Below are 16,698 nucleotides of genomic sequence, written 5' to 3'. Positions count from 1 at the left end.
AAATAGATTTTCTGTTTTTATTTTGTGAGGCTTACGATGTTGAGTTGGACTACAGAAAAACATAGAAGTGCATTTGTGCTCTTAAATAACTTTAAGTGGCATGAAATTTAAAATGCAATTCTGTTTGAAGACATTCTTTTACAGTCAGAGAGGCTTTTAATATAAATCATCAGTGCATTTGGTAATTTTAAATGTTTGCTTATTGTTTCCTTACAATGGATGTATCAGCTTCACTTTTCAAATAGAGAGTTAAAAATGGAAATTTTAAAGCATTATAAAAGACACAATCTCTAATACTCCTGAAGTTTACTTTTTTAAGAAAAAATTAAGTGAAATCTCAGATGCTACTTTACCAGTGTTGAAGAAGGTGGAGGGTGCTGTATTAAGATTGATAAATACCCTTTGTTTCATGTAAGTGAACTGCCTGTTGACAGTGATGGGGAAAAGATGATATATTCTGCATATAAATGTCCATGGCTGGGCCAAAATCCAGCCCAAAGAATCCTGACAAGCTTTGTAAGGCTCATAACACTGCTTAGCAGAGGTCAAAATGAAGGGAGACTTCTCCAGAAAAACAATGACTTACTGTTTAGTTTTAAGGAGATGCCAATTATAGCCAGTGGTAGGAGGTGAGCTGGGGTTATGATGAAAATGAGAATATTTAGAAACATGTAATTGTTGCTTGTTGCCATATAAAATACCAATACATGTTTTCAGCTTTCTTCTCCTATAATAATCTCCCTGTTCTTCCTACTTGAAATGTCTGTGGAATGAAACGGAATAGAATAATGAGGCTGCCTCTAGTTTTTATGACATTAAGCTTTCTCTCTGTGAAAACAAGTGTGACATGTGCAGTTAACCAAAAGAAGATAACTGGAAGTCAAGAGATTAAAGTGATGATTCTATAAAAACATGAACGCTTTATTCTTACGTAGTTGTCTGTTTTGTGTGCTATGCAAATAAGGTTATATATCTTTGTGTTTTTTTATGTCCAGGTGTTTGTTAGAACCTAAAACAAGTTTTTCAGTCGTGGAAAGTTTATCTCTTCTTATGGGGTGTCCATAGCAGCCTGTTTAACTAGGTTTAAAATATAATTGTTGGTGGCTTCTCCTGCAAGTTGTGTGTTGCCTGGATTTTAGTTTTAGATATACTCCCATAATGGGATACATTTCATTAAATGAATAGAGGAGGGGCTGTACTGTTGTTTTGGTTTGTTCAGTAACTGAAATGTGTTGATGTGTACTTATTTAAAGAATAAATGTTTCTTAATATTCTTTAGAGAAATAAATCACCTCTTGCCAGTTTTCTTATTATCTTATCAATACATAGACATTGTTTTTCCTTTCATTTCCCAAATGAAGCCTTTTCCTGTTGCTTTTTGCTGTTGGTTAGCAAGTCTAAATGCTGAGCATTTATTCTGGCTGGAGCAGTGCTTGGTACCTTGGCCCAGTTTCAAACAGTTCTTCTTATCATATGTGGTGCAATTGGTTCTCTGGAATGTGCGTGTTAGAAGTTCAGTCATTGGGAGGGACTCTTCCTTTCGAAGTGGTAAATCCTGTGCAGTTTTCTAAGCTGCTCTACAAAATGTAGTTCATTCAATTTGATGTATGTCGGGAATTATCTGGTGCTCAAAATGTCAAGTGACAAAAAATATCCATTTAATATGTTTGATCTCTTATGACTCTTCTTAACAAAAAATAAACTTACTCCTGAATAATTACTTGAGAGAAGAATTGCTCCCCTCCCCCCTTCAATCTCCCTAAAGACATTTCAGCAGTCTCATGAGACACAAGATGAATTTGGAAATGATTGGTTTGTCTCTTGCTTTCTGTGTGGTACTTGAAAATTTGATGTATAAATCCGTTATTTGGTAGGATGATCTCCATAACTGCCTGGTTTTTATGTATGTATGTATGTATGTATTTTTAAAATACAAAAAAAAATGTTTATTTTTTGAGAGAGAGAGAGAGAGAGAGAGAGAGAGACAGAGCACAAGCGGGGGAGGGGCAGAGAGGGAGGGAGACACAGAATCTGAAGCAGGCGCCAGGCTCTGAGCTGTCAGCGCAGGGCTCGAACTCACGCACTGTGAGATCATGACCTGAGCTGACGTCAGATGCTTAACCAACTGAGCCACCCATGCGCCCCCATACTGCCTAGTTTTAAAAAAAAATAACACACTATCTTTTGAAAATGTTTGTTTCAAATTGTATGATTTGTTTTGTTTTTAAAAAGTAACCACGACTTCAGGTTCTGCATCTGTATGCAGAATTCCACCCATTCAGCCAATACTCATTTAGCCTGATGGGTTAGTGCTGGGTATACAGTGTGGAGCTAGAAAAGGTGACTGGGCATCTGTAGCTCACATTCCTGGAGGAGGTGAGCATGGAAGGCCAGACATAATTAAACAGATAAGTGAATAGACCAGGTAATTTTAGATAGTGATAAAAAGAGATGGAGGGTGGAGTGCTGGAGGGGTAAAGTGCCCGTTCAGATCTGGGACCTCACTGAAGAGCTCATTTAACCTGAGGTGTTAGTGACAGCGTTGCCCTCAGCTCTCTGGACAGAGCATCCAGGTGGGAATCAGCAGTGCACAGCCCCACTCGTTCCAGGCATGAGAAGGCCAATGTGGCTAGTATTTGAGAAGGGCAGGGGGGAGGGCAATGTATCCGGAGGTAGCAATTAAGAGGAGGTGTGCTGGGGAATGGAGCCTTATAGATCCAGCTTCTGGGTTTTCATCTGGAATGCTAAGGGAAGCCTGTGGCGGTCTGTCAGCAGTGGAAGGAGCCACATAATCTCATTTGCATTTTAAAACTCTCTAGATCTTGTATTTTTTGTTTTGTTTTCCCCATGATGCGTTTGTGGCAGCATGGAAAGATTTTTCATTGTGGGATTTTTGTTGGTGAAGTCGTAGTCCTAGAGACAGCTTATCCATTCATATCATTCTGAATCTTACTTGATTTAAGGGGTGCCTGGGTGGCTCAGTCGGTAAGCGTCTGACTTCAGCTCAGGTCATGATCTCACGGTTCACGAGTTCGAGTCCCATGGTTCACAGGTTCGAGTCCCACGTCGGGCTCTGTGCTGACAGCTCAGAGCCTGGAGCCTTCTTTGGATTCTGTATCTCCCTCTCTCTCTGTCCTTCCCCCCACTCATGCTCTGTCTCTCTCTCTCTCTCTCTCTCTCTCTCTCTCTCAAAAATGAACAAACATGAAAAAAATTTTAAAGTTAAATGTGTATTTGCTATAAATGTTACTCAAAACTTTTTTTTTTTTTTTGTTACAGTATACGTGGGCTTTATGAGTAATACGGCAAACTGAAGAATAAACCTGTCGTATTAGCTGATAAACATATGGTGTTAGCTGAGGCAGCTTTCACAGCTGACCTGGGAAGGGAGATGAGTCATTTGATGGGTACAACAGTCTGGTAAAATCGGTTTTAGGTATTAGACAGTGAATCATGTTTTGTCATCAAATAATGAATAAGACTGGCAGACTTCAGTACAATTCTGGATTGTTTGAGTAATACTCGAATATAATCATTAAATCAATGATGTATATTAAGCATCATTTTTTGCTAAGCACTGTGCTCTCAGAAATAGTCCTTGCCATTAAGGCGCTCACAGTCTAATAAAGAAAATCTGTTGGCACGTGTACAGTCCATCTCATTTTTGTAAATGTAAACATGGGCAGATTTGCAAGGACAAATGTATCCCAGAGAAAGGAATCATTCACAGCCATGTTGGGAAGTGAGAGTGGAGGTCCCGGCTGGGGACTGTGATGGAGAGGCAAGGATATTTCAGAAGGCTGGGGGAATTCATTAGAGAATTGGCCAAGACCAGGGCTTTGCTTTTCCCCACGCGTCCCAGTTCCTTGTGTTCATAGTGTCTAGAAGAGAGAGAGGGGGCAAAACTGGGTCTTGCGCATTTTTGGGTGAGAAATGAGAAAGAAGTCTTAACCTGCGCGCCCCCGCCCCAAGATTAAAGGTAAGTTGAAGCCAGGTAATGAAGGGTGTTGCTTGGCTTAACCGTCTGTCAGTTTTAATCTTGTAGGGAGCGTTGGGGTCAGAAAAGTTGTAAATCGCTGAATAACAAGATCAGATTCATGATTTTTAGAAGTTCACTGAGGCAGCTGTGTGGAGCTGAGTGGCCCAGGACAAAGAGCCTGTTGGGGCTGTGCTCCAAATGAGAAATGAGGAAGTCCACACAACACTTTATTTGAATTGTGGATGCTTAATAGAGTTAATGACCCCCGTTTTTGAGTATAAATTAAATGAGACAAGCAATAAAAAAACCCAAAACTTTGAGCTTGCTAGTCTACTTCTTTCTTAGTAACCACCACATTCTTTTAATTTGAGGCTCTAAGGAGACAGACTTTCCCCACCCTCACTTTATAGGTATGTGATGTGGTCCTTAATGGTCAGTTGAGTGTGTAAGAAGAATGACATGGTAGGGAGGCCAGTGCTCTGGTTGATTCTAGTACAGGTGAGACCTGCAGGGGGAAGAGCCAACAGCTTCTGCCCATGCTTCTGACTGGGGCCAAATGTGCAGTTGCCAGTAAGGCAGGTGGTCTGAGGTAGCTCTCAACACCAGGGGCCTTTATAAGTAAATAGGAGGACATAAATCATCAGGTGGCAGATTTATTTCTAGTGAGCCTGTTGCCCCTGTGGGAGGCGGTGATTTCTGTATGTGCTTTCAGTTAACGTGGGTAAGAACTGTCTGCATTTTAGGGAACCCCTGTCAGAGGCTGCATTTTCTAGAATTTCTCAGTAACAGTAATATGTTCTCATTTCAAATGGCATTAAAAGCAACTTTCATTAAGCCCTCACACATAGATTGCCAAATCTTCAAGGTCAGAAGTGATTTCTTTTCACTGGTGTGGTTTGTGTAATTGTTCCATTTGCTTGACGGCCTTCCTCAGCACTAGTTTTATTTTTTGTTTGTTTTTGTTTGTTTTAATGTATGTTTAAAATGTATTTAAAAGGTGAAGGACTTGGAGTGCAGTAGCTCATCTGTCTCCTTTCCTCTCTCCTCTCCTTATTGGGGCTGTGTATCCTCACACACACAGCTTCCTCCACTGCTCTTTGAAAATCAGTGAAGACAAATTCTTGTGCTTTTCCATCTATAGGGTAAAAAAAGTGCCTCTTGGAATATACTTATGATCTGTTGAGGTAACCAAAACAGGCTATAAGTGAGACTACCTTTCCAAAAAACAGCTGCTCGTGTTTGAACTTTGCAACATAGTCTCTAACACACTGCTTTATGCAGATGGGTCTATAATTATTCATAATGATCAAAGGTGGAGTCCAGGGTCCAAAATCAGTTTTCAGGGCTTCCAGTGAGAGTTACTGCCAAAATGTTCAACACCCTGTTCTTTAGCCCTGATCTTAATGTTATATAAGGCAATTTCTTTGTTTTTTAAGTTTATTTGTTTATTTTGAGACAGAGAAAGAGGGGGGGAGAGAGAGAGAGAGAGAGAGAGAGAGAGAGAGAGAGAGAGAGAGAAAGAGAGAAAGAGAGAAAGAGAGAAAGAGAGAAAGAGAGAATATCCCAAGCAGCCTTCTTGTTATCAGTGTCAGGGCTTGAACTCACAAACTGTGAGATCATGACCTAAGCTGAAACCAAGAATTGGACGCTTAACCGACTAACCCATCCTGGCGCCCTAGTTTCTTTTGTTTTCAGTCAAAAAATTTTAACCACACAAATATTAAATGGACACTTTTTAAAAAAATTTATTTTTGAGAGAGAGTGTGCATATGCAGGGGAGGGGCAGAGAGAGAGAGAGGGAGAGAGAGAGAGAATCAATCCCAAGCAGGGCTCGAACTCATGAACCGTGAGATCATGAGCCAAAATCAAGAGTTGGACACTTAACTGACTGAGCCACCCAGGCACCCCAAATGGATACTTTCTTGTGAAAAGAATGTTAAAATACTCCCTAAACCACCACACTACCAGTTAACTTCCTCCACCCTAATCTGGTGCTCCTTCTTGATAGATTTTTGTAAAGGTAATCCTTTCGGACCTTTGCCACATATTAACATGCATGCGGAAAAGTACCTGGCACGTGGCAGGTTCATTTTGAAAGGTAAAAATTAGCATGTCTCTTATTAGAAGTGACTTACTTTTTCAGTTGTTTGCCCAGGTAGAGGCTGTCTCAATTTGAAATTCAAAGGATTCCTTGTAAATTATGTCAACATATCTTAAAGGTTGATTTAATTTTGCAAAATGAAGTTACCTACAACTCTTTCAGTATCCTAATGAGGCTCAGTCTTCTGTGGCCAGCAGAGAGCTGTCACTTTGAGAAGATCCCCTGGGAGTGCCTCCAGGAAAACAACAGTGGCATAGTGCTATTTTGCCTTTTCACTATGCTGATACTTTATCTTTTATGTTAAATCAGATTTTGTTTTTAAAATTAAGGATTCTTTGTTTTGGTTTTTGTTTTTTCTTATGAAGGTGAAATTCCTGGAAGATTTAGTGGAGTGATTTTTATTGTGAGAAAGCCTGATGGGAAATTTTTCCCATGCAAAAAGTGAAAGAGGAAAAAAATCCTCCGTTCTTTGTTTTTGATTTTTAAATGTTTATTTTTGAGAGTATGAGTGGGGGAGGGGCAGAGAGAGGGAGGGAGGGAGACACAGAGTCCGAAGCAGGCTTAAGGCTCTGAGTTTTCGCACAGAGCCCGATGTGGGACTCGAACCCACAAACCATGAGATCATGACCTGAGCCGAAGTTGGACACTTAACCAGCTGAGCCACCCAGGTGCCCCAATCCTCCATTCTTTGAAGCAACATTTCTTCTGCTTCCAAACTTGGAGCCACTTTGATTTCTCATGTTTAAATTGTGTTTATGAGTGATACAGTTTAATGGCAAGACTAGCAAGACTAATTTTGTGCTTTGAAGCATATATTGACCTTTTTCTGTAAAGCCAGTGTTTGAAAAACGTCCCCTGGATGTTAGATTATAGGACTAGAGGAACATGGGGAAAAAGGGGCCAGAAGATGGACTTAAAAAGTCAATAGAGGGTAGCTTTGAAAATAAAAAAGTCACTTGCACAAGAGTGAGAACCCAAGCCTGCTGTTCTTTTGCCTCTGTGACACATATATCACCAGTCTCTAAACCAGGGTTGCCCAACATCTGTGAACAGACTTGAGAGTTTTACGTTTTGCTTTATCCTACCTTGCTACATTCAAATCCGAATGGCATCACTCTCCCCTAAAACAGTATAAAAGACTTGTTCCTTTCCAAATTTAATGTACGTGGCTGATTTTAGGATTTTTCCTTTCCTTCCCGACAAATGTCTCTTCCATGCCTAGGGAGATAAATACACAGGAGAAATTACACTCTGTCCCCCAAGGGAGAATTAAACTTTTAAACGCGAGTTCTAGAGAGAGTTGGTCCCATCTATCAGAGGCAGGTCTGTGTGAAGTGGCCAGTCAAGGGTGATAAATGGGTAGTCAGCTGTGCATTGCCTGCCCCGTGGGCCCAGGGTTGCCATGGAAGCGCCCAGTGGCATTCAGCGATCCTGCATGACTAACCTAGATTAGCAGCAGGGCCCGTGGGCTCCAGCCTGGAAGAAGGTGCTCGAAGCCAGATGATGGCCAGGCCGGCACGCCACCCCACTGCTCGTGTTCAGCTTGGGCCTTCCTGTTGCCGTCTTTTCCTCCTTCCACATACGGTCTTTCCTTTTTTGTGTGAGGGAAAGTGAGAAAGAGGGATTGCTCTCATTAATGCTCACAGAGCTGGGATTTCTTCATTTTTATCACAGTGTTCTAACACGTCCATCCGAAACCCCAAGGAGGAGCATTTGAAAAGTCGGAATCAATGTGCCCTGACAGGCCCCAGCATGGGGTTGACTAAATGACTGCATTCAGGGGCTGAATGGGCAGCTCCGAATTCCTCAGGAGTTTCACAACCTCTCTGAAAATGAGAGCATCCTATCCTGGCTTGTTTTAGACTTCCAGGCTTCATCCTGGCTCCTGCGTGGATGAGAATGGTGGGATTCTGTCACCGAAGACATGGGTGGTGCAGGCCAGCGCAGTGATGTCTCGTGCGGTTGTGTTCTGCAGGGCACACTGGGCCCTGGGATGTGAGGCCTGTGCTTCCCCCTTTGGTCCTTCTAGTTCACTTAAAAAAAAAAAAAAAAAAAAAAATGGCAGGAGGTGGTTTGTTGCCGTTCGCAGAGATCCTCTTGGTGTATCAGCGCTGCAACCTTTGCAGATAGATGGTGGACGGTAGCATATGATCCAAAAGCAACAACGTGGCTCCTGAAAGGAATCCCCTGATTTAGAATACTTAAAGCAGACTTTCCGTGGAACTCATGGATATCTGCCGGGTGGGCAGACTTTGCACCCTCTCCCCAGGGGTATTTCGACACTGTGGACTTGTTTTTGAATGCATTCAGCTGCTTGAAGTCATCACGTGACTTGGTCTTTCTCTCCCCAGGTAGGGACTCCTGGGCCCACCAGACAACTAGCATTGAGGCCTAGGTCAGTGGCCAGAAGTTACTGGGAGTGGAGCCCGATATTGGGCATGTAATGGCTGCTTTGGTACAAATTTATTTGCAGCCTGTTCTTTAAAGATATTAATGCAAAGAGCCTCTAGCACATTGGAGATGACTTGTGAATCCAGAGGTTATTATGGGGCCAGTGACCTCAAGTCTGTAAATTCAAGAAAGCTCTAACAACAACAAAAAAGTTTCCAAAATGAGAATTTGTAGTGCAGTGTTTATAATTTGAGGAGCCACTTCATGCTGCCAGCCATCCCTCTCTCAAAGGGCTCTCTGTTAGGTCCTTCGGCAAAGACAGACCTGTGTGGACACATTTAAGCAAACGCATCTTGTGGCTCTGAGATTGCTCTGCCGGCAGGAATAAAACCTGAATTAATCGACGTGTCCCTCTTTGAGACCAAGGAATTGTGAACACACAGCCCACCTTCTTTGTTGTTGCCCTATTTAACACAGCCTGAAAGCTTTGCCAGCAGAACTGTGGTTAAGAGCACACGCTTTGGTGCCAAGCAGGTCTGCATTCGAATTTTAAGGTCTATTATTTAATAGCAGGTTAATCTCTGAGCTTTCTTTTCGTTCACCTGGAAAATGGGGTTAATAATCTCCCTCTCACAGAGTTGTTGTGAAAATTAAATAGGAGACTGATGTGCTGTACCTGAATCAGTGCCGACTGAACAACAGATGCTAAGTGGTGGACGTGCTAGGCTCTGCTGCTGTTGCTGTCTTCATTGCTCTTGTTTTTCGGTAAGCTTTGTTCGAGTGTTCCACATAGCCCAAGAAGAGTGTACTATCTTGTGCTCCTCAGGACCACCTAGAAATCTGTTACACGTGCACATCTCAGGCCCTGCGTTAGATCTACTGACTCAGAAACTCTGGAGGCAGGTCTTTTTTGCCCTCTGTGTTCTGATCCCCCCCCCCCCCCCCCCCGCGTGATGCTAATGCTTGCTGGTTTGGGAACCTCTCATCTAACGCAAAGGGAAGGAGAACTCCTAGCTCACTCCATTCTGCATGGAACCGTGAGAAAGTCTAACAGTGAAATGCTGATGTTGGGATGAGGTTATCCCATGAGGGAGAATATTTTCTCCTCCACAACAGAGGAAAAATGCCACCTTTAATTAAATGAAGTGGTAGTCAGCTTGTAATTATTCAAAGGTAATTAACAGTTTGTGAATCTTGTAGGACATGTACTGCTACCTAAAATCCCCTCATTTAAAATTCTATCCACTCGCTCTTTGCTTGTACCTTGAGTTAAAAACAATGACATATAAGGCTGAACAGTGATTTACTTACTCATGCTACTACTTGCGTTAATATTTTTAAAATTTGTATTTCCCCCGATGCCAGAATAGAACCAAGAAAAAGAAGATACTCATGAAAAAATTTGCTTACGAACTTGAACAAACCATCCTTGAAGCCATTGCAAACTTACAATAAGTAAAAGCCAAATAAACCAGAAAGCTCCCTACCTAGTACAGTTGGCAAAACTCTGTTAGTTGCAAGGTGAGAAGGTGGACAGTCCAGAAGAATGAGGTCTCACCTTGTCCTGTGTAGTCGTGGTCACTTCCTGTCTCTTCTGCCTTCCCCGGCCCTCTAGGGAGTGAGACCCTAGGGTAGGTGAGAGAGAGTTTCTCTCTCAAAGTCTAGGCCTCCTAAAACTCATCCTATCAGTGACATTCCTGTGGTCTTTCCTCATCTCCCTATTTTTGGGTTTTCCAGTTGAAGGGTAATAATTAATAAGAAAAAAATATATTCAACGCTTGTTTCAAGATTGGTGTAGTATTATGTATGTTGCCAATAAAATCTTGGTGTGGGTTTTTCACTTTTTTTAAACTAGTGAAGTAAAACTTGTAATTAAGCAGAGTCCCTAATTTAATAGGATTTCTCCCCTGTGGGAGGTACCTTGATATTTGAATCACACAGCAATAAGCCAGTGTTAGGAATTTTGTCAAATTGGGTTCTTCTCATTATTTCCATAGCAGTCTTTATACCTGGAAGCGAGCGTGGTGGAATGTACCAGATGCTAAGATAAGGCTGTGCTGATTAATTTGGAAATACTTCAGTCATTTTAAGCCAGGGTAGCTTTTCTTAAAGGTACGTGTGGAGTCAACAGGAAAACTAAGTGAGGACCCCAAGCAGCCTGACGGTTGAGGTGCTGCTGTTCACATCCTCGCTTTTCAATCCTGAACGGAGACTTAAGCCATTTGTGGTTCCCTTTTCTGAGACAAGGGTAGCAGTTATTCAGAAGCAGTTACTCATGAAGCAGAGCCAGAGGCTGTGAACACGCCACGCCAATAAAGCCACAGGGACTCTGCCCTTGTCCCCAGCAGAATCCGAAAAGGGAGAACTCCCTTCGTGGCGAGAATGGTAAAGCGGACGCCCTTGGGAGGCCGCTTCTCCTTGTGCGTGCCCATTCGGGGTACAGTACCAAGTAGCTTTGGAAAAGAGAAACTTGGCAGTTCAGGTTGCCCAGATGTAGTTGCATGCCCCACGCCCTCTGTAAACAAAGTGGCTGTAAAAGCAAGTTTGAAAGAAGAAAGTTATTTCCTGATCAACCCTCTTATTGGCTCCCATGGATGTATGTTAACGTTACGTATGTTAATGTTACGTGATTGTTTTTTGGGCCAACGAGGAATTACCAAAATTCTAAGCTAATTGAAAGGAATTCCAGAGTGGTCATCAAGTCCACTGTGCTTCTTTCAACCAGAAATAAATCTAATTGTCCAAAACATGTGAGATTCAGACTTTGTTAAAGAATACTCCATGGCTAGTTTCTGGTTTAGTTTTTCTTTCCTTCACTTTTTTCAGTATGTTGACTGACATAAATTGTTCACTTTGTAGTTCTCTGAAAGTAGGACATCGAGATATCCATCATTTAGGAAAAGTTTTTGGTAACAGTGGTCTGAGCAGGTAATTCTTTGCCACATCCTGGTGAATTTAGCCAGGTAGCTTAGCCCCCCACTACCTTAAGGCTGTAGAAATAGCTGCAAATCACTTTTTAGAGGGCTATGTTTAAAACAAAAAAATTATTGTTGAGAGAGAGAGAACATGAGTGGCAAAGGAGCAGAGAGAGAGAGAGAGAGAGAGAGGGAGAGGGAGACAGAGGATCCTGAAGTGGGCTCAGCGCTGACAGCAGAGAGCGCATGTTGGGCTCGAACCCACAAGGTCAAGCCTTGAGATCATGACCTGAGCCAGAGTCAGGCGCTCAACTGACTGAGCCACCCAGGTGCTCCTAGATGACTTTTATTTTTTTTTTATTTTATTTTATTTTATTTTATTTTATTTTATTTTATTTTATTTTATTTTATTTTATTTTATTTTATTTTATTTCATTTCATTTCATTTCATTTCATTTCATTTTTTTTAACATTTATTTATTTTTGAGACAGAGTCAGAGTATGAACGGGGGAGGGTCAGAGAGAGAGGGAGACACAGAGCTCAGAGCCCGACGCGGGGCTCAAACTCACGGACCATGAGATCATGACCTGAGCCGAAGTCGGACGCTTAACTGAGCCACCCAGGCGCCCCGATGACTATTTTTTAAAAATTGTTTTTGCATATGTCTTTCAGCGTTTTTTTTGTTTGTTTTGTAATTACAAGTAAGTTTTAAAAAATATACTGTAAGCAATAGCAGCTGTTTTTTTTTTTAAATCAAAAAAATACTTAAATGATAACAATGCAAAGTACCATGCTTTAGTATCAGGAAAGAGAGAAATATGAGTCGTTCTATTTTGATGGAGAAGCAAATTCTAGGGGGAAGGGGAGGAGGAGAGAGAAGCAATCAGTATGTTCTAGCAGCACATACTTGGTGGATTTGAGGAACCCTTTAGGGTGAGTAACACTGGAACCTTCACTCCAGAGATTTGCTGGTGGCTGAAAATTGGGGATGGGGGTGTGAGGTTGAGAGAGAAGCAGAGGAAATTGTTTAGAATAAAAGCATTGAAGTTCAGGATGTCAGTGAGGAGCAGGGAATAGTCTGGTATGCCTGGAATATAGATGTGGTCTGCAGGAGAATCATATTTTGTGTGTAAGCTGGTCCTGGAAGAATTGGATATCATTCAGGGTTTTTGGGGTGGGGATTGGAGCAAGAGGGTATCTTTAACAGGGTATGTTTGGGGAATGGACATGACTGTCAAGAGAATGCTTGTGGCAGGCCTGCAAGGGAGACAGTAGGATAATATCTAGAGACAGTAGGATAATATCTAGAGTAGATCTGTACCCGATTATGGGGGAATTTTAATGCCAAAGCAAAGATTTAGAGTTTATTCTGCAGCAGCAAAGAGCTGTCCAATTCTTATTTTAAAATATGGATAGTGCCATGAAAACCAGAGTTTTAGATTGGATTTCTTTCCATGAGAAGGTTAATTTAGAGGGACAAGATGTTGGGGAGGCAGAGAGACCAGTAAGTAGGCTCTTGCCAGAGGAAATAGAGACATGAGAACAGAGAGGCCAGGAAAAGGGGTGTCTGAGATGGGGGCGAGTTTCTAAAGGTATATATTGTCTTGGCAAGACAATTGAAAAATTTCCTACTTATTTATTTACATAATGTTGAGGGAAAGGATTCAGTAGATACCCTAGAAGGAAGTGTTATGAGGACAAAAGTTGGCTTATAGTTCTTATTTTCGTTATTCTCATACATCACCTTGTGGGGGGTCGAGAGGGTGTGGCCTGTGTTGCCCACCTGAGGCAAGCCCACTTTTGGTTTATATGCTGGCTAAAACCGCACTCTTTTTGGTTTCCATCTCTTCAATTTATTGTCAGTGAATGCATTTTTAACCCCTTTGGTGCCAGGGCTGATGATTTAGGATGTATTTTTATGTGATTTAAAAGGATGTAGGATATAGTTTTATGTGGTTTAGGGCAAGCAGATTATCAGACTTCTCGGTAGGTAGAGATGACATCTACAATTGGATTTTCCCATCCTTGACGTTTGAAATGAGAAATAAAAATTATCTTTTCGGATTTACATGCCAAGACACTCCCAGTAGAATAAGCTGAGAATAAAGTAAATGCTGTTTGGGGTGGTTGGTAATCTTTTAATTATGAAATAAGCCTTTTGATTTTAATCTTCCAGAATGTATAATACTGATCCAGGAAAACAGCCTTTTTAAAGTTCACATCCTGCTGACTCCTTCAGATGAAAAGCTTCTACCTCTACCCCATATTTTGCAAGCTGAAAGTAAAAATATCATTAATCTTGTCTCTCTTCCATGACTGCCTATAAAAGACTGTTCAGTTTGGAATCAGTCCTGAGCCATGAAGGCAGTATTCCAGAGTGAATGCTTAGGTTTCTGGAGCCAGGACCCGCAGCTGGAGGGTCACAGCCTTAATCCAAGAGTGGGTTGAGGGGACTTAGGCTTTCTTGAAAATATCTCCCTTGTCATACCTTCTTGTTGACCTATCCTGGCCTCCTTCACACATCTACATATGCATAGCAAAACTTTGGACATGATAAATTTTATTGTTTTTGTTCTTTTGTGGCATCTGAAACAGCTTGTACAATGAAGACAGAAATCTGCTTCGAATTAGAGAGAAGGAAAGACGCAACCAGGAAGCTCACCAAGAGAAAGAGGCATTTCCTGAAAAGATCCCCCTTTTTGGAGAGCCCTACAAGGTATTTATTGAATACTAGAAAGTCTGATTTATCACCGTATTTAACTCTGCATTGAAAATGAGTTTGAACAAGGGTCACAAACGTGAAAATAAGACAACTTATCTTAGGTTGGTTTTGAAAACAAACTATGAAAATTCTCTGAACATTGTTGTGCAAATTACCAAAGTTTATAGTCTTTTGTAATGTCAGTCTCTTGTCTTTAGTAATATTTGTCCGTGACAGGCTTCTCAACAGGGGAACTGAGTTTAAATTTCATGTTACGTTTCCTGTCACATTAAATTGAAGTTTTGTGGTTATTTTTCCCCTTTTAAATGGTATTATGTAACATTGTTTATTAAATAGTGGTTTTCCTTAGATTTTTTTTTTTTTTCTGGTATCTAATTCTGCTGTCTTTCCTTTTTCAGACAGAAAAAGGTGATGAGCTATCCAGTCGAATACAGAACATGTTGGGAAACTATGAAGAAATGAAGGAGTTCCTCAGTACCAAGTCCCACCCTCATCGCTTGGATGCTTCTGAAAATAGGTTGGGAAAGCCAAGATATCCTTCATTTCCTGAGAAGGGGAGCAGCATTCCACCCCACCCCTTCCACACCAGTGCCCACCACCAGCCTGTTAACACTCCTGCCTCCGGACCACTTCCTGTTGGTAACATCAGCCACAATCCAAAGATGGCACAGCCAAGAATGGAACCAATGTCAAATCCTCATGTCAGAGGCTATGGCCCACCAGACAGCCAGCACCTGACCCAAGATCGCCTCGGTCAGGAGGGGTGCGGCTCTGCTCATCACAAAAAAGGTGACCGCAGAGCTGATGGAGACCGCTGTGCTTTGGTGACAGACTCTGCTCCAGAGAGGGAGCTCTCTCCCTTGCTCTCTTTGCCTTCCCCAGTGGCCCCCTTGTCACCTGTACATTCCAACCAGCAGACTCTTCCCAGGACACAAGGAAGCAACAAGGTTCACAGCAGTAACAGTAACAATAAAGGCTATTGCCCGGCCAAATCTCCCAAAGACCTAGTGGTCAAGGTCCATGATAAAGAGATCCCTCAAGACAGTTTAGTGGCAGTTGCCAGCCTTGGGGTAGCCCCTCCCCAGCCACCTTCTCAGACCTTCCCCCCACCTTCCCTCCCCTCAAAAACTGTGGCAATGCAGCAGAAGCCCACGGCTTATGTCCGGCCCATGGATGGTCAAGATCAGGCTCCAAGTGAGTCTCCTGAACTGAAACCACTGCCAGAGGACTACAGGCAGCAGACCTTTGAAAAAACAGACTTAAAAGTGCCTGCGAAAGCCAAGCTCACCAAGCTGAAGATGCCTTCTCAGTCGGTTGAGGTGAGTGAAATTTTGTATCAGGGACAATTCTGGTGTGAAGGAAAATTTGAGATGGAAGGTTCTGGAGAATTGGGGGCATGGATGTCAATGGCTTTTGGGTTGTGAGACTCCTTTTTGGCTTTGGGATCATGTTGACCCAAGAGAACTCAGGTCTGAGCTAAATTGCTGATGACGGATACTGAAATGTGATTTTCAGGAAGGTCTTTTTTTTTTTTTTTTTTTTTTTTTTTTTTTTTAAATTTTTTTTTTTCAACTTTTTTATTTATTTTTGGGACAGAGAGAAACAGAGCATGAATGGGGGAGGGGCAGAGAGAGAGGGAGACACAGAATCGGAAACAGGCTCCAGGCTCTGAGCCATCAGCCCAGAGCCTGACGCGGGGCTCGAACCCACGGACCGCGAGATCGTGACCTGGCTGAAGTCGGACGCTTAACCGACTGCGCCACCCAGGCGCCCCAGGAAGGTCTTTAAAAAAGTATTTTTATTGGGCCATAACTTATATGCTGTAAAACATAGAGATCATGAGTACCGTTCGCTCCGTTTTATAATCTACAACCCAATCACGGTATTTATCATAAGAAAGTTTCAGGAAGGTTTTGAGCTATTGTTTTTGTTTGGGGGAACACTGACATTGTAGAGCAAAAAAAAAAAAAAAAAAAAAAGTTAAGACTTCCTCTACCCCAGTTAGTTTTTCTGAGATCTAAACCATACAAAAGTGAAAGTAAGAGGTTAAAATGTTGAAGGCAAAGTATTTCTAAAGATTATAAAGATTTCCCTGTAAATTATAAGAAACTCTGAAACTGAAGTTCTGTTTTATTTACCACCTAAAAAAGGAGTGGGGGTATGGTGACCTCTCATTTGAAAGTGAGTCACAAATATAATACAGAATGTTATTCAACTCTGGCTTTTTCAAGTAACCAAAATACTTTATCTTTTTAAACAAAGAAGAAATTCCTTTTTCTGCTCCTTTGTAAATGGCAGCATTGTGTTTGAATGAAGAGAATCAGAGCACACATCTTATCACTGGAATTCTAAATTAGCACCAGTTAGTTACTCCAAAATTCAGATTAGTAGTGCAAAGTGAAATGTTTGAAGTGAATTTGTCTTGAAGCTTATCTGTTAAGGTACTGTCCTTGGTTTAGTCACATCTATTGTATAAACATTCTAATTTGCATATCCATTGCTCAAAGGCTTTTGTGGGCACCCAGATATCAGTCTTACCTAGTGCTAGAAGGTAAAATTCCTTAAGGTTTAAAAACAAAACCAAAACAG

The 16,698-nt window shown here is 41.7% G+C and overlaps 1 protein-coding gene across 4 annotated transcripts in view; it reads left to right on the top strand.

Moving 5' to 3' along the window:
• Positions 1-16,698, top strand: part of AFF1 (ALF transcription elongation factor 1) — a 236,919-nt gene that overhangs the window by 124,636 nt on the left and 95,585 nt on the right. For all 4 annotated transcript variants that reach the window (XM_047856954.1, XM_047856955.1, XM_047856953.1 and 1 more), the window contains 2 exons: positions 13,983-14,103; positions 14,508-15,428. In XM_047856954.1, the coding sequence (XP_047712910.1) occupies positions 13,983-14,103; positions 14,508-15,428 (1,042 nt within the window). The remainder of the gene's footprint in view (positions 1-13,982; positions 14,104-14,507; positions 15,429-16,698) is intronic.

Source organism: Prionailurus viverrinus, chromosome B1 (assembly GCF_022837055.1).
Source record: "Prionailurus viverrinus isolate Anna chromosome B1, UM_Priviv_1.0, whole genome shotgun sequence".
NCBI classification, from domain to species: Eukaryota; Metazoa; Chordata; class Mammalia; order Carnivora; family Felidae; genus Prionailurus; species Prionailurus viverrinus.
The sequence above is the reverse complement of the archived record's forward strand: the minus strand, read 5'-3'. Positions and strand labels throughout refer to the sequence as shown.